This window comes from Copidosoma floridanum, unplaced genomic scaffold (genome assembly GCF_036245765.1).
Source record: "Copidosoma floridanum isolate Cflo_tuat_1 unplaced genomic scaffold, Cflo_Japanese_pri ptg000019l, whole genome shotgun sequence".
Classification (NCBI taxonomy): Eukaryota; Metazoa; Arthropoda; class Insecta; order Hymenoptera; family Encyrtidae; genus Copidosoma; species Copidosoma floridanum.
The window spans coordinates 13,474,551-13,491,997 of NW_028321896.1; the positions used below are offsets into that span (position 1 = coordinate 13,474,551).

Below are 17,447 nucleotides of genomic sequence, written 5' to 3' on the forward strand. Positions count from 1 at the left end.
TGTCAGGAGAGTAGGTGCACACACGTACATCCCGCGTATATATACCCACCACTCGGCTTCTTCCCGGCTTCGGAGCGCGGCACAACCACGACCAGTTGTACACACGTCGAGGATCGATTCGCACGCCGAGCGCGCACATAGTTCATCCCCCGAAGATTATACTATATACCACGGCAAATATCAGCTGCTTTGGTTGTTTTTTTTTTTTTTATTTTTTTTTTTTTTATTCCCACTACCTTCCTCCCCCCTCCCTCCCCGCCTGGGGGTGAAACAGACAAGAGGGGTTGGTCCTCGTCCTTTGTAAGAAGAAGAAAGCATCAGCAGCGCAAGGACCCATCGACCTTTTTTCCTTTTTTTTTTTTTTTTTTTTTTTTTTTCTTTTTCTTTTGCTTGTTGCCCGTCACTGGAGCTCGCTCACCCCTTTCTACCCGAGTGCGCGTACTGCCGAGGTGGTGTACCTATATGGTCCTTCGTGTGCGGTATACACGAGGCCCGTGTCCATATGTACAACTGGAGTGCTTCGGAAAAATACGAATGAACAAGGGCACGCGTGTGCAGAAACGCGACGATCGTAAAATAACAAGAAGCTAGAAAGTGCCCCAACGCGATATATCGTATACATGTGTGACAAAAAAATAGTGATTAGATTGGCACGATCGTTGAAGGGGTGGTGGTGGTGGTGGTGGTGAAGAAAAAAGCCCCCAAGTGTAGCATGTGTATATTATATGTGCGCGAAATCAATCCGTAGGTGTGTAAGGGGCGCGCATATCCTTCGCGCGTCAAGTGTGATAAGAAGACGAAGGAAGGAGAAGCCCCGCCAAGGCGCTATACATACACGCACAGCGCCAAGAACGAGGGAGTGATGGAGGCGACGAGCGGGCCATACTAGTATAGACCCTCCCCCTCGCGTCTTGAGCAACAGTCGACCATATATTGTATACGTGTGTGTTTATATTTTGTGTATACACCAACCAGCAGTGTTGGGTTTACTTGCGGCGCTTGTTGGTTGCTGCTTACTGTACTCGAGTATACATCGTATACCTTGCGCTGCGCGTTGATCAACCCAAAACCCGCGTTTGAGTCCGTGGGGGTGCTTGTGAGCGTACTTTGGTGAGCGTTAGCGAGTGCCGGGGGTATACGGGGCGCGAGGATGTGCCACAGGTGCGGGCTGTGGGAGGAGAAGGAGCCCTTATCGCTGCTGCCGAGGAGCTGCGCCGCTCGCGGCCGACGCTCAGTGACCCGTTGTTGCCCCACTGGTGCGCACTGTGCCTAGTACAACGAACGATAGCGCGATCGAACACTTGTTTCTTTCTTCAACCTTTTCTTTTTTTTTTTTTTTTTTTTTTAATTTTAATTACCCGTGCCCACATCCCCCCCTTGGACGGGGCTTTCGGTTTTCTTCGGCTCCCCGCGACGGCCTTGACATCGGGACGGCGGTACAAGGTGGAGGAGGAGCTGTCATCGTTCTCCACGACACGAGGAACGAAAGGTTAGTTGGTGGCTTTATATATACGTAAAATTTAGTATCTGTATGAACAAAAAAACGCGCATTTGACAAGGTTTTTTTTTTTTTTGAGGGAAAACAGGAAAACTGAACATTTTTCGTGGGAAAATAAACACAGGTGGTTGTTTCGGGCAAATAGAAAAGAAAATAAATAAATAAATAAATAAGGGTACGGGTTGATGCAAAAGAGGTTTCGACGCTGCTCTGCGTGACATTGCGATGGTTTTATTGATAAAAAGCAGCGCGGCGTCGAGTGTCCGCGTTACGCGCGTTACTCATTGTTTTTTGTTTTCGTTCGTGGAATCGGCGTTCGTTCACCGCGGAGGAAACGAAACACTAAACCGGCCGCCGATCGACTTTAGATATTTTTCCAAGCGCGCACATCCGCCCGACTGATTAAAAAAAAAAAAAAAATTCAAAAGCTCTGCCTGCAAAAAAAAATACATTTCTTGGCTCACACCGAGACACATTAAAATCAGGCGGGAGAACGAGTCCTCGGGATGAGCCAACGCATCTATATATAGGATACCGAGCGCGTGTAGCTCGTCCTTCGGGAATTCCTTTCCGAGGCACGTGTGGTTTTTGCGGAAACGCCGCTTTGGACTGCGAGGGTTTGCGCTCCATGTGTTTGGCATACGCGAGCCACACGCGATGGACGAAGGGCTACGTGGAGAAAGTTATGTCCAGAGCAAAGAAAAAAAAAAAAACAAAGAGGGGCGACAGGAAAACGCGGAAAAACACACGTGGGAGCTACATGTGCCCCGTGAACGATGTGCCTTGTGTTACAGCTGACGCAGGACTACACAATAATGAATAAGTATACATTATATATAGTTTCTGAGCCAACGCAACAGCAGTTGCTTGTGCTTTTATTTTATTTCCCTCCCTTATCTTATCGTCCATGCAACCCTTGGACCGATGTTCTGTCGTTGGGTTGTACTGTACGTATTGTTACGTGAAAAGCTAACCAATTGTTCGTCGCAAACACGTATAAAAATATTCTCCACGCCAACAGTGGAGATAAAAACAGACCAAGTAGAAAGGTCGAGTGGAAGGAAAAAAAAAAACATGATGTAACACACCGAGCGCGGGAAAGGAAGCGCGAGTGCACAAAAATATGCATATACGCACGCATAATGTACACGCTTGCATGCACCTTGAACGCGTGCGTGCGTATACGAGTGTACACACGCGCACACGATGGCATCGTGTTTAATTCGGCTCGTTAGGACTTCAATGTATTTTAATTGGCCGAGCGTAACAGTCGTCGACGCGTTCAAGGTGCTGGTGCGGCCCCAGACGACGACGGCGAAGACGTAAGCCCCGACAAATGGATTTCGAGCCTCATCTCAATCGAGGCGCTGTCGGCCTAATCCGATTAAACACTCGGGACTTTTTTTTTTTCCCCCTTCGCCACACGCCGGCTCGGCCGCAGTTATTAAATCAAAATTTCATTCGCTGCGCTCGGTTGTTTACGACTTTAAGCGCTCGCTCGAGAGATACAATTAAATTAGTGGTGCGACCATCACAGGGGTGTGTTTTTCCCCCCCCCCCTACAATGACACACAATAAAATAATGAAAGCAAAGCTTAAAGGGCAGCGATCAAAATATGTCCCATCCGTTGTGAATTTTCAATCAACGCTCGAAACGGTGACGATTCCGAGCCACACGCGCGTACGATAAGACTCGAGAAGTTTCGTTTGCGATAGTTAATCTTTAACTTTGACTCTCTCTCTCTTTTTCTCCCCTCCCTCGTTCGCGTCGCATTCCTATCAACTTTTTCTCGCTCGGCGTCTCACGTGCGGTAAAATCTTGGACGTGGGTTTTTGCGAGGCGTCACAAATTCATGTTGGTTACACATCACCCCTTTGAAAGCCCAGATTGTTTGACAGACACGCCAAATGTATTAAAATGTTGTGCAATTTTCAAGAGTAACTCTATAGGTGTATGTTTGTAATAGTGTTCGGCGGAGGGCCAAGACGTATATATTATATATATAGCGATGGGGAGCCCGGCGCGAAGGAAAGGGCGGAGCGCACACTTGCTCGTCCTCGCTGACAAGATAGTGACTTGGCAACGGGCCGAGACAAGAAGGCGCACGTCGGGCCCTCCTCGATTGGCTGGGGCCGCGCGCCTCCGCAACACGCCTACCCTACCCCGCCCTCTCGCCTCTTCGCCAACGCGCGCGTATACACGTAAAAAAACGCGATCGGGAGACGATTGCGGCTCATCGGCGCTCGGCAATGCTTTTGACTATATAGAGGCTGACACCTTTTTCGCAATAAGCTCCGAGTAAAACAAAAAATCCACTTACTTATTTGTGTATATATATGCGCGACGAATTGTCCATACAAGTTGCGGTGTACACCAAAGCGACGACGCTTTTTATTTTTCACGAGGATTGTCTTGCTTGTAATGCGACGAGATTTTTTTAATTTTTTTTTTTTTTAACAATGTCACCAAAACATAGAAGACAATATAAAAAACTATATGTACTCGAAAAAAAATTCCTAATTTTGTGCCGATGGGTAACCTTTTTCGTACCTGCACCTACGAGGTACGACTACAAACATTTTATTCACAAAGTTGTTTATTTTTGAGTTCGTTTCAATACGTGTATACGTATTTGGCTTTATACTCTGCTATAGGTAACGTTGAAAAATGATTCCATCGGCGCAACGTACATGTTGAAAATAAAAATTCCCTTGAAAAATGGGGCGCCTAATATACAAACAGCTTGAATGAAAAACTTGAAATGACGAACGATTGAATTGTCGCGGGATATGAAAAAGTAAAATAGAGATAATAATCGGCTTGGCTTGCAGGAGGAGGAGGGAGTGATATGTTAACCGAAGACAATGACCCGACAAAACCGGCAGGGGTCCTCGACAGCGCTGGCAACGTGTCTTCGTCGACGGAGACCTCGATACAGCACCCTCGCAGCGCAAACAATGGTAGATAACGGTAGCACCATATCATATATATATACACCACTGATGGCGTTATAGTACACCCACTTCCTCTCCCTCACTCCCTATGCTGTCCCCTTGACTTCCCTTTATTTCTCCCCCCCCCTACCCTTGCGCTACTCGCCCTTATACACTCTGTACACTTTTGCTTTTCTTACAATCGATAATACTGCTCTCTCTATCTCTCTGCTCTTTAACGCTATACTCTTAATTGACGTTTTCGTAAAGAACGAAAAAGGAATGCTATATATACTTGACGATGATGGTTTTTCTTTTTGCAAACCGTTTGACTGATTTCCAATAAATCGAGCGAATGCTCGTCAATATTTTAGAAACGGAAGTCAAAAACGAGGTGCAGGACTTTCCGGAGACGGACAGCGTGCCCGGGGGCGAGCTGTACATCGACGAGAACGCCGAGGAGAAGGATCAGGAGTATCCGGACTCGATGGACAAGGCGGACTACAGCGCTTATTACGGCGCCAATTCCTTTTACAATAGGTTGATTCTCTTTTTTTTTTTTTTATTATTCACCTACCTCCCGTGTTTTTTAAAAATCGTACAGTCATACGACGAAAAATATTTTGGAACGAATGACTTGCATTCGAAATAAAGATTTTTGTTTTTAAAAATTAAATGATTAATCTACAATTTTTTGTGATGAATAATTATTATTTTTACAATTATTACGCAATGACATTTTCAGTATGTATTACATTACGAAGACGATAAATATTACTGAACAAGATTTAAGAAAATGTTGATATTTAAAGATTTTTCAAAATCACAAGGACATTAAACAAAAAAATATCGGCTTGTATCGTTTGAGAATTTACCCGTATTGTTTTATCAACGCGCAATTTGATCTGACGCGTCAACAACATGTATTGTAAAACCGCAGCATGTACAACTCGCCAACTTACGGAAGCACAACGGTCTCGAAGGGCTCGTCGTCCCTGCAGAGCCCGTACTTAGGTTCCTACACGACGCCAAGCTCAATGACCCAGTATTCATCCTACGCCAGCTACAACAGCGGCTCGACTACTTTTCCCTCCGTACCCCAGAACATGTCCTCGGCGTCGCAGGTAAACATTTACAATATGCTCTGGGTTTTTTTATTTTTTTTTATTTTTTTCTTTTTATTTTAACAATATTCGATTGTTCTCTGTTTTCGTAGAAGATAGACTACACGGCCTACAGTGCGTCGATATACGGAAACGACAGGGTGCCCCTGCAGTACTCGGGGTACTACTCGATGCCCGGCTACCACGCGACACCAACTTCGTTCAATATTAGCAACTTTACCGGTGAGGAATCCATACATATGAATTTATAAATGAAAAAAAAAAAAAAAACAAAAAAAACAACAACAACGTTTATCGTAGAATTTATAGACTCGCGTGTGATGTACAAACAGATGTAACCAGAGTACGCGCTTTTATTGCAGATTCAACGAAATCGGCGCTGACGTTGGACACAACTACTCACGACGCGAATGACCCGACCGCGAGGGAAACCACGAACGTGGAAGGTGAGGCAACACTCATTAAAAACCAACAACCATATACACGTTAACGTATCCCTCTGTGCGCGTTATTTTCCATTGTGCGCTTCGAATATACGTAATATAGACGCACACGCTGGTTCGGCAAAATTCTTGCACTTTGAGTCATCGCGCGACAGAGTATAGAGCAGATACTTAGTTGGATGTACGACCAGGGATGGCCGAGGGATCAGTAGTTCCCGGGCACCCCTCGATTACCGATCCGATAAAAGTTGTCGCAGTCGCGCGCGTACACATATCACCAGTAGGATATATACATAGGGTTAAAAGCAGCGTTAACCAAACATATATAATGTGCGGGTCGTCGGGTCAAGGTTGTTGGGGGGTAAAAACGGGGATTATTAACGGGAAGGATGGTGCGGCAGGTGGTGGCGGTGGGAAGCCGTGCAAACGCGGCGGCCGCCGGCAGAGCGGGAGCGGAAACAACGTCGGCTCGGCGGACACGACGGAGGCCGGACCCGAGCGGATATTCATCTGGGACCTCGACGAAACCATAGTCGTGTTCCAGAGCCTCCTCAAGGGACACTTTGCCTCGACGTACAACAAGGACCCCGCCACCCTAGCCCAGCTCGCCTACAGGATGGAGGAGATCGTATTCTACTTGGCCGACAACCACTTTTTCTACAACGACATCGAGGTGAGGTGACCCTTCATTCCCTATTATGTTTTTTATACAATTAGTGATAGCCGCTGGGGGGGGGGATGGCAGAGTTTGCGCTCGCAGGACTGCGACCAGGCGCACATAAACGACGTGTCATCGGACGACACGGGCCAGGACCTGTCGACGTACAACTTCGCGACGGACAACTTTTTGCAGCGGGACATAGCGAGCAACGGCATCTGCCTGACCTCGGGGGTCAGGGGTGGGGTCGACTGGATGCGGAAGCTGGCCTTTCGTTATCGCAAGATCAAGGAGACCTACACGACTTACCGCAACAACGTGGGGGGACTGCTTGGGGCCGTGAAGCGCGAGCAGTGGCTCAACCTCAGGGCCGAGATTGAACAGCAGACCGACAATTGGCTGACGATAGCCGCCAAGTGTCTCAGTTTGATAGACGAGCGCAGCCACTGCGTCAACGTGCTCGTCACCTCGGAGCAGCTCATACCCTCCCTGGCCAAGGTTCTGCTGTTCGGGCTCGGTGGCCTCTTTCCCATCGAGAACGTCTACTCGGCTTTGAAAACCGGTTGGTAGACCGTTTGATCTGCACTACGACAACTCGATCTATTATTTATTTTTTTTTTTTTTTTCCCCAGGCAAAGAAAACTGCTTCAGCAGGGTGGTGGCGAGATTCGGGCGTAATTGCACGTACGTGGTGATAGGCGACAGCTTGGACGAGGAAACAGCGGCGCAAAAGCACAACTTTCCCTTCTGGAGGATAAACAGCCACTCGGACCTGCTGGCGCTCAACAATGCCCTGGAAATGCAATTTCTTTAACGCGCGATGCTTTCTCTGTTTCGGTGGACACGTTACTCACGACAAACAATGACACTTGATACAATTATAAATATAGATCATAGGGAGTATATATATTATATATAGTATGTATACATATACATAGTGTGTTAAAAGGGATCGAGTGCAAACTGCCCGTGGCTTGGTTGCAATTTCAGTTTAACGACTTTTATTGGTTGTACACATGCTGATTCGAAGTACAAAAGTGTGCGCATTTTTTTTCTTTTTTTTTTTTTCTTTAGTTTGCAAGATGCGAATGTATACGCTAAGGTTCAAAGATAATAGCTTAAATCTGAACGGTCGGGTCACTGATACGTATAATAAGATGTTTCGCAACTTGTCAGTGCATGACTTATTGTATCGATAATTTAGTTAATAATGAGGAATGATGATATGCAATGCAAGAGTATGTCATTTGGACAGACGAGACCAAAAATATATAAAGGAATCATAACGATGGAATTTTAGTTGAATTTTATTATATAGCTCTGAGAGTGTCTATGAAAGTGATAAACCAAAATGAAAGTATAAAAATCGAAAGTAAGAAAAAGTTTATGTAGGACATTTTTTTTTAAGCAAAGGATAATTTAGTGTTGTCGGCGAGTTTCTATCTATTTATATACATATCCATCCACTGTGTATGAAATAGACGAGGGAGAAAATTAAAATAAAATTTTTGAAAGTATAAATATCTTCGTTGTCTTTAGATGCAACTACACTGTACTTAAAAATAGCATTCATTACGAGGGCGTAAAAAGTCAGCGAAGAAAGTACGATTTTTTCAATTTATTTTTCCAGTGCAATAGTGCACTTTATCATTATTACCTAAATTTTTCTGTGATTTTATAAGATAATATATATTTCCCTGCAATGAATTCTCTTTGGCGAAATAAATAAATGAAAACTATTACTCGTATCATTTAATATTTAAAATGTTAATAATGTAAAAAAACTATAGTTTTTACCTAATTTTACTACGTGATGCGTGAAAATGAACCTAAAATAAACATTTTTTACTATTACATAAAGTGCAACATTCCATACAATGTAAAATAAAGTTTTGTAGAAAATTTTTAAAACTATATTGCATTATTAAAAGCATACACATCAGCTAAAACATTTAAATTGTTTTTAGTGTATTAGACTTGGGACTTGACAGGTTGGAAAATATAAAAAATTCGATACAATAGTGATTCATTTTGTTATTTTAGAGCCACTATAAATAAAGAATTTTCGACAAAAATAAGAAGAAAATTTCATTTACTGATCGTTATTAAAATTTTTATTGAATTATAAAAATTAAATACTCCCCAGTAACGAAAGAAAAATTAATTTTTTTTTTTTAATTTCAGCTCCTCCGTTACTTTGTAACTTAATTATTAAAACATTTGTTAATTTATAACAAATTTTATTCTATAGCCTCATGTAAGTTAGAAAATCGTACAAAACTAAAATCATCCAATGAATATCATCACATTTTTTTCGAAAACATAACATCGACACTAGTAGGATTTTGTTAATTTCTCCAAGATGATTGAGGTCTTTTGTTGATTTGATTTTATGCTGCTACTGCATACGTTGGCGCAGTCATAACTCCGCAATTATTATTTTTTTGAGCCATCAGGATGTATCCATCATTACCCCAATAGTTGGACCATGAATTTTTAATCAGCCAATAACCTTGACCATTTAAAGTTCCGTAACCTACAGCTAATACTGCGTGATCCAGATTTTCTTCAGTGTTTCCTATGAAAAAAAAAAAAAAAAAAAAAAAAAAAAAAAAAAAAAAAAAAAAAAAAAAAAAAAAAAAGAAATTTACTAATTGAATCCGAACAATTTGGCTTGATTGTGATATAAACGAAATTTGAGTTATTTTATCTCACCACATGACGGTTCGTAGTAAACACCATTGGAGTAAAACGAAAAAGTTTTGTGAGATGCATCAATTGCCACGGAAACCGGGCCATGCTTGAAAATAGCAAGTTTCAGCGCATCCAAGTCGTTAGCCTTGACATTAACGAACCCTTTTAGTTTAGCTACCTTAGCTACGTTGTCAATATGACAGAGGCCGTCCTACGGATAATGTATAATTAAAATTGAAAATCGTTATGCACACGGATATGATTTGTGTTATTTCCAACAATGTGTTTGCTCACTTGGCCAAGGTAACCACCGTATTCGTCTTCGGTGGGTAAGCCACCATGTTTCATAATCCATTGGTAAGAACGGAAATCTTCACCTCCGTCACAGCCGTTGTTGCCGAAGCCCCAAGAACAATCTATGAGGGCCTAATTCACAAATATAAATTATTTTGGAAACCCAATGTAATCATAATTTCAATGTAAGGTTAAATTTAAAGTTTTTTGTTACACCCTGTCAAAAATACCAATGCGGAATCAATGCTGAAATCGATCGTAAATTACATCGTCGATTCTACGTTATTTCCACGTTAAATCAATATAATAATAATCATTAACTATAAAGTAAGGCTTTTTTGATATTATCATTTCAAAAATGTATAGTTTTCAATTTTTACACTAAATTGTCATAGTTGATTCAGTATTGAAAGGGGTAATATTTTGGCACTGATTTATGACTGAAAATAACTTTGATTTAACGCTGAATCAACAATGTAATTTGCAACTGATTTCAGTGTTGATTCAGCGTTGATTTTATAATAGGGCAACATTACCTGTTGTGAAAGTCTCACTAATCTTTTGTGCTTCATAAAGTAGGCACCTTCAACTGCTCCTGTTGAGCCAAAACTCCAGCATGAACCACATACAGACTGATCTGTATAATCATTTTTTAATATTATAAGGAGTTACTTTCTGTTGGAAAATTTCAGTGATATGTGTCAACATGTAAAATGTTTAAATTACCTTTGACAGGTGTCACAGCTCCGCTGATTCTCCAATCCCAAGTTTCAGGAAGATCATCCTTTTCTTTTGCAACATTATGTTCGAATGGCAGTAACCCCTCGGTAGATTTTTCAGATGGTTTTGTGTACTGCTTTCCATACAAATGTCTTAACTCTTCATTGAAACGATCGGCAAGATGATTCATTTTCAGTTGGAAAGACAAGCCAGCGCGGTTAAACGAGTGTATGTATCTGAGATTGTGTTTGAATTGAATTTTACGTTTGTGGTGCTCTAATTCGTTATCGTATGACTTGTTGTGCTGAGTTTTAAATTCATCAAAGATATTATTAACATGATGATCGTAGTTGTGAATGAATTCGTGCATTGGATTAAAAGTGTAAACGTGATCTATACCCGGACCGGGAAAACTGACGCAACTCGAGTCTGTAACGTAAATATAACGGTAAAATCATTTCATGTTAAACAACATTTAAATGTCACGTCAATAATGAACTTACTCTTCTCCACTTGAAATACATTATCGTTCGGCACTTCAAAATCATAATAATCGTACGTCAAATAGTAATGATCATAATGTGACCCCAAAAGTGTATTAAAACCACGCATTTCGTATTTGATTGGAACTGGTTCTTTTAATTTTGGTTGTTTGGATGATTTCTGAAAAAAATGATTTTCATACATTCAAGTTTTTATGAGAAGCAAATTTTACAAAAATGGTAAATTACCACGTAACGAATCCATAAAGTGTATTCGTTCTTCTTTTCTTCAATAACTTCGGTAAACTTCCATTTTTCAGCCATTATGCCGAAGATCATTTCTTCTCCGTTACACTAAAAATATTGTTACTTGATATTTGAAATAATTGTCAGATAAGTAATCATATCAATTATTATTTCATGTACGTCTTACCTCCATTCCAGTGGTATCAGGTATAATAGTTTGTGGTAGAATTTTCGTTTCCTTAGTTCCATTGACTTGTAGGCATGTTTGCTTATTTATTTCGTTTTCGGTGGTTACTGGAGCTATTTTGATAGAACTTCCGTAAGGCCCTTCAGTCGACAACTGGTAAGTTTTGACCATATCTACCGTAAAATCAATTTTTTGCCGTAAGTACTTGATACGTTTAAAAAATATTTATTACTTGAAATTATGTTTTACCTCCATAGTAGTCGATTCGACTTCTGCCATTTGAACCATCAAACCAAGCATAAAATGGTTCTTCAATTTCAGCATAAGGAATGTACAAAGTTCCTCTAGTGGTATAAGTGTTACTAAAAACTGGAGTTTTTACCGTACGACCCCAGCAAAGCCCTAAAAAATTTATGTAAAAAACATTTTTATTTATTTTTTTCATTATATTAAAAACCGTACAACTAAAATGTGAAAACATTCGTTGGAAATATATCAAAAGATTCCAGCATTACAATATAATTGAAAAGCTAAAATTATAAAAGTTATTACTTACCACATAAAAGTAGGATAACGTTAAAACCAATTAGTAACATTTTCATTTCGCTTCTGAAAAAAAGCGTTTTGATATATTGTTTTAGTTCACGCAGATAATATAATAAAGTTAACTTTGAGCAAAAAACATATTTATCAACTATCAGTCGCAACAGTAAAAAACATCCACCAAAAGTTGATGAAAGAAAAAACATTTGTGAGATTTTTATTTGTATACATTCCTATGCAGAACGTGATACTTAATAGTTTGAAATAATATTTACAATACTGAAAAAATATTTATTTAAGTGATTTTTTAACGGTAATAAATATGATAATTTTTCAAATAAAATAACGGTATAATAAATTAATTGAAAACTAATTATTAAGATCTTTAAAAAAACAATTCTTAAAATTACAACAGTTTCTGTTGTTCTTACGAACAATTCCTAAATGGATAACCAATCTTAGACCTATAAATATATTTTAAAAATGGAAAAAATTGTCTTACCTCCGATCTACCAGAGAAGCCACTCTGCATCAAACTGTTGCTGGCGTCAGATGTTTTCCTTTGTTGCCAGTTTCCGAACATAAAACTGCTTAGCAATGTACGTCTGGATATACGATTCGGAGTGACTAATACAGGCATGCAACGCTTATACATGTATTTATATGTATCAGTGAAAGGGCACAGTGTTGGCCTTTATTTACGTTGGAATTGTTGGAAACTTCCACTACTGAACTGAAACGATAGTATTTACAGCTGTATGTGGCTCTCGAACTTCAATGATAAATCAAATCTGCAACAGCAACTCCAGAATTTAATGTATTTAAAATTTTACCGATCCAAGCACATTTTTTTCGTGTTTTACAATAAAGTAGGAGTTAAATTTTGCTCACAAATTAGCTAAGAAAATTTTATAAACTGCGTTTTTGAGTTTTGTTGGGAACGTTAGTCATTTTTTAAGTAATATAAATTTATTTTTGTCATAAACAGCATTCGTGAATTTTTTTCGGCATATAAGCCTGATTGGACATCTTAAATATTTCTGGAGGAGTAAAAAGTCTATTCGACGATGACAATGTATCCAACCAATTTTTATTTGTAAAACCGAAATTTAATATTTTTAATAAGAAATTAAAATCAATTTTCTACAAAAAGTTAAAATTTTTCTTTACTCATTCGATAAACATTATAGAATAATTTTTGAATAAACTTATTCGTAATACAAATAGTTCTCAAAAAAAAAAAAAAAAAAAAAAAATTCTAGTTTAGAAATCTGAATTTTTGTTAATTCTTAAGTGAGTAAATTGTTAGTAGATAAACATTTTTCAGTTTAATGAAGCTTGTCGATTAAATCGTTAATACTTGTTTTTTGATATTAAGTGGTATTCATTACTTAAAATGAATTTTACTATCCTCAGCCATGCAAAGACATACCCAACTTCAAAAAATTTCACTCAATCTCGTCAAATTGAGACCATTTTTCACAATAAATTAATTTTATAAACTTTCGGCTATACAACATCGATACCTACTGTCAATTCAGATAAAGCAACGCTTAAATCACATTACTTAGATCTGAAATGTATGTATTTATATTTATATTAAATTAATCAGTATTATTAGACAATGATTTTGATATCAATAAAACTTAATAATACAAAAAATGAAACACATACGAATGAAATCCAATACATTTTTTCAATACTAAAAAAAGAAGGACAATACTAACAACTCACACTGCTAAGCTGTATCTTCGATAGAGGCTAGAGACACCATTATTTGAAACGATCGATAAAGTAGTGAGTGGCGGAAGTTTCAAACACAAAAAATCGACCCCAACATTGATTTTTATGTGACTGTAAAATACTATTACTAAATACTTAAGCTAATGCACGTAAAAATAAGTTTCAGGAACCAAAATGTTTTGTAAATGCACTTTTTCGGACTTTAAAAAATTTTCGTTTCTCTGTAATTGAATGCGACTTTTTGTTAGTAAGATGATAAGGTCAATATATTGAGAGTTTGAAAATATCCTATCTATACTTTGGGATGACAAAAAATAAATTATTTTCTATATTCAATTTGCAATAAGAAGGTTACCACGTAATTAAGATCACAGGCAGCCATTGTGAGACAATTATGTTAGACCCTATAATTGAGATACAGATTTATTTTTATAGCAATCATTAACCGTTTCCGATAAGTCAAAACTCGTGGAGAGCAAGATTTCTTTAAAATTAACTAATCCATCTAATATATTTGAATGCAAGTATTCTTTTAATAAGTTACTTTGATATTTAGGACATTTTATTGGTGCATAAAAGATCATCCACAATCTCACCACACTTATCTGACAAGATGATAAATGTATGCGTAATGTATGTGGTTGTTGGTGTTGGGTCTTCTGAAGGTTATTAGTATACAAAGTTGTATTGATAATCTTTATTTAGTTTAATAATTATTTTCACATAAAAAAATCAAAAAAATTTTCAATGTCACAAAAAAGCAGAGTCCTACATCTTTACAAGACCGTAAGTCAAGTTTTTTAAAACATTAAATAATAAACTGCTTTTAATTAAATATTGTAAGTTACATTTGACATAATGTTCAATATAAATATGTTATCAGCTACTATTTATGGGCAGAGACTATCCAAAAGGCTATGAATATTTCAGAAGTAGACTTAAAAAGGTTTTTGAGAAAAACAGTGGTGAAACTAATCCAGAAATAATTGAAAAAATGATTGCACATGGAAATTTTGTGATAAAAGAGTTAGAAACCTTGTATATGTTAAAAAAATATAGAACTTTAAAAAAAAGATATTGCGATACTTAGAAACACAATGTATTAAAAAAATATGTTTGTTATTCAATTAAGTAGTTTTATATGATTATGAAAGATATATATTTTATTACCTGTAAAAGAATTAAATAAAATTATATTTGGTGAACAAAATTTTTCTTCTTTTTTTAATTCAAAATCATCTGATGCATCAATTATGTGACAGGCAGTAAATATAACGTCGAACGTTGTCAGAGTCAGATGTTCATGTGTTAAGCATAGTACAATAACATAACCTATAAAAGAGCAGTAAAATGTGTGCATTGTCAAAATCAAAATAAATAAATATTTTAAATAAGTTAACCAATTAAATGTCCACATTATAATCAATTATGGCAGTGTGTGTTGCGGTAATTGGCAAAGATGTAAGTTTTACAGTGATAAATAGTAAATACACTAGCAAATGTTCATAATATCTTAGAGACATGAATAATTGCTTAATATACGAGAATCATACATTTTTAATACTAAGAGTTATCAAAAGGAACTGTTTTCTTATTTGTAGAACTCCCCAAAGTACATAAAGTGCACTGATGAAACAAATGCTCTACAATTTCATTACAAAATCCATACTTCTATAGATATTGTGGAGGAAAAATTGAATATTGGAAATAAGACAGCAGCAGACGTTAGAGAATTATTTTTAGGAATGCTTTACTCCACAGAAGAGTATAAAATGTGATAAAAATCTGCACATATACATGTATGAAACATTCTTACATATACAAAAAATAACAATTGTTTTTGTTTCTCAGATTTGGGTATGCAACCAATACAAAAATTAAATTTATAGTAGTTTTGCAATCTTCAAATGCTACTTTGAGGGACAATGAAGTGAGAATGGTAAAAATTCATGAATATAATTTAAAAAATTAAACAACAATTGATTTTACTAATAATGTAATTGTTGCTAGATGTTTCGTAAATTGCACATAGCTTATGCTAATGCAGTGAGTGATCCATTTTACATTCCTGGTGATCAAATCAAATCCAAGTATGTGTATTGTTGCAATTCATTAACTCTTTTTACTCTTGTTTTATATAAGCCAATAATTAATGTATATCTTTCAAGATCTTTCGACTCTGCTGTGATGGACATGATGGGGTTATGAGAAAAACCAAATTGAGATATAATATTGCGTTTAATTAAGAATGACATGTAAAACTTGTAAGTAAATTAATTTAAATTTTATTTACTCTTAATATAGTTAAATATAATACTTTATAAAATTCTGTAAAAAAAAAAAATAATAAATAACTATGTACATGACATAAAAAAAAATTGCAGTTTTTATTTTTTATTTGCATATAAGCTTTTATAACTACATCAAATCCAACTATTCCAAAAAATCGAGGAAAAAGTACTATGTAATTATTAAGGTTCTTAAAGTTCTGAGATTTTCATTGAATCATTCAAAAATTGTATGTTCAGTCATAACAGATAGTTAATATGGAAATGCATTTCTATTGAACAAATGAGGAAGCATTTCAAGGTAATACCAGTATACCACGCACGATTTCAACGAACAAATATTATTTTTGAACGAAATTGTGGGTAAAAATGAGTCACACAAACACTTACTTGATGAAGTAATACTAAAATAATCTTATTTTTCATGAAAGTTTTTTATGGTTTTAAATAAAAATTTAACAGACTCTACAGATACATGCTGTTTTCGCTAAATCTTTTTTCATTATTTTATTTTATTTTTATTTATTAGTACAATGACAGCAACTGGTGGCATTTTTATTAAAAAAATTATGTTCATATTTCGTAAAGATCAGTTCTTTAAGTAGATACTAATACACGGAAATTACTTTTTTTGATAAAAAGAAGAAATAAAATGTATAGAATTCAATATTATAATTTATTTCAAACAAATTAAAGTTACGTGATTTTTCATTTATGTGCTTCTTGATACAAGCACAGACGCACCAACTTTTTCAGATAATTAAAATACTTAAGGTTATTTAAATCTATTTTCGATTTTATCCTATGCTATTATTTATCTGGCACATTCAATAAATATTGAATATTTTTCTTCCCTCGTATAGTAACACAAATAATAATGTTGCAAAAAGTTAAAAAGTTACTTATTACAACGGCATCAGTGAGGACCAAGAAAAATTTCACACAACTGATTGCCTCAAAATTTTTAGATTATTAAAACACTTAAGTTTTTTTAAATCGTTTTTTTCATTCAATCTTTATTTTTAAATTAACATGGAAATGACTTTATTGATAAAAAGAAGAAATAAAATTTACAGAGTTCAATTTTATGTTTCATGCCACGCAACTCTAGCTCAGCACTTATTTGTAAAATGTATACTTAAGTATGTACAGGAATGTTAACTTGAGTTTGCAGGTTAAAATTTTTTTAAATTTTAAGGTTTTTTTTCATATTTCTTTGTCAGAAACAATAATTTTCATTTAAATTTTGAATAAAGTAATCATTTGAGTAAAAAATTGTCAATACTTGAAAAAAATGTTTAAAATACTTATATTTTGGAAAATTTTGTTCAAAAATTAGAGAAAAGAATCTGTAAACATTTTACCTCTATTTTTGCTTATACTTATGTATGGTGCGGAAACAGTATATTACATAGCAAGAGTGCGAAGCAGGTAATTGTCGCACAAGTATGTATGTTGGCACCCAAGCCAAGCGAGAACACATCGCGCCCATAAGTAGCGTAAGCTATTTTTACTTTAGTATTGGCAAAAATCAATGTGCGAAGTGGTTATTGTGGCAAAAATAGACGTTATTAAGATTGTCTTAGAAACGTA

General features: G+C 36.6%; 4 protein-coding genes across 6 annotated transcripts; 3 read left to right on the plus strand and 1 right to left on the minus strand.

Moving 5' to 3' along the window:
• Window positions 1–1,400: 1,400 nt before the first annotated feature.
• Window positions 1,401–8,638, plus strand: eya (eya transcriptional coactivator and phosphatase 2). Of its 2 annotated transcripts, none has more exons than XM_089592537.1 (9): window positions 1,401–1,489; window positions 4,331–4,459; window positions 4,807–4,972; window positions 5,373–5,556; window positions 5,649–5,778; window positions 5,919–6,002; window positions 6,401–6,672; window positions 6,745–7,219; window positions 7,290–8,638. In XM_089592537.1, exons 2-9 carry the CDS (start codon window positions 4,348–4,350, stop codon window positions 7,469–7,471), a joined length of 1,605 nt encoding a protein of 534 aa, XP_089448663.1. In that variant the 5' UTR covers window positions 1,401–1,489; window positions 4,331–4,347; the 3' UTR covers window positions 7,472–8,638. The 2 variants fall into 2 exon arrangements, with proteins under 2 accessions (XP_089448663.1, XP_089448662.1); XM_089592536.1 differs by lacking the exon at window positions 1,401–1,489 and adding an exon at window positions 1,684–1,694 and having other exon boundaries at window positions 4,344–4,459; window positions 6,401–6,677; window positions 6,747–7,219.
• A 118-nt stretch (window positions 8,639–8,756) lies between these two features.
• 26-29-p (C1 family peptidase 26-29-p) lies at window positions 8,757–12,536 on the minus strand. 2 transcript variants are annotated; one of them, XM_089592535.1, is made up of 11 exons: window positions 12,326–12,536; window positions 11,837–11,889; window positions 11,530–11,682; window positions 11,281–11,453; window positions 11,100–11,201; window positions 10,869–11,028; window positions 10,372–10,794; window positions 10,182–10,282; window positions 9,646–9,777; window positions 9,373–9,562; window positions 8,757–9,235 (listed from the first exon to the last, which is right to left on the minus strand). In XM_089592535.1, exons 2-11 carry the CDS (start codon window positions 11,880–11,882, stop codon window positions 9,048–9,050), a joined length of 1,668 nt encoding a protein of 555 aa, XP_089448661.1. In that variant the 5' UTR covers window positions 11,883–11,889; window positions 12,326–12,536; the 3' UTR covers window positions 8,757–9,047. The 2 variants fall into 2 exon arrangements, with proteins under 2 accessions (XP_089448661.1, XP_014215878.2); XM_014360392.3 differs by having other exon boundaries at window positions 11,097–11,201; window positions 12,326–12,534.
• Window positions 12,537–14,209: 1,673 nt separating this feature from the next.
• osi (electron transfer flavoprotein regulatory factor orsai) lies at window positions 14,210–14,681 on the plus strand. The gene is made up of 2 exons (XM_014359551.3): window positions 14,210–14,352; window positions 14,450–14,681. Exons 1-2 carry the CDS (start codon window positions 14,314–14,316, stop codon window positions 14,654–14,656), a joined length of 246 nt encoding a protein of 81 aa, XP_014215037.1. The 5' UTR covers window positions 14,210–14,313; the 3' UTR covers window positions 14,657–14,681.
• Window positions 14,682–14,870: 189 nt separating this feature from the next.
• LOC106644112 (trafficking protein particle complex subunit 2-like protein) lies at window positions 14,871–15,821 on the plus strand. Its single transcript, XM_014359494.2, has 5 exons — window positions 14,871–15,027; window positions 15,168–15,340; window positions 15,418–15,505; window positions 15,577–15,656; window positions 15,735–15,821. Exons 1-5 carry the CDS (start codon window positions 14,995–14,997, stop codon window positions 15,772–15,774), a joined length of 414 nt encoding a protein of 137 aa, XP_014214980.1. The 5' UTR covers window positions 14,871–14,994; the 3' UTR covers window positions 15,775–15,821.
• The last annotated feature ends 1,626 nt before the right edge of the window (window positions 15,822–17,447 follow it).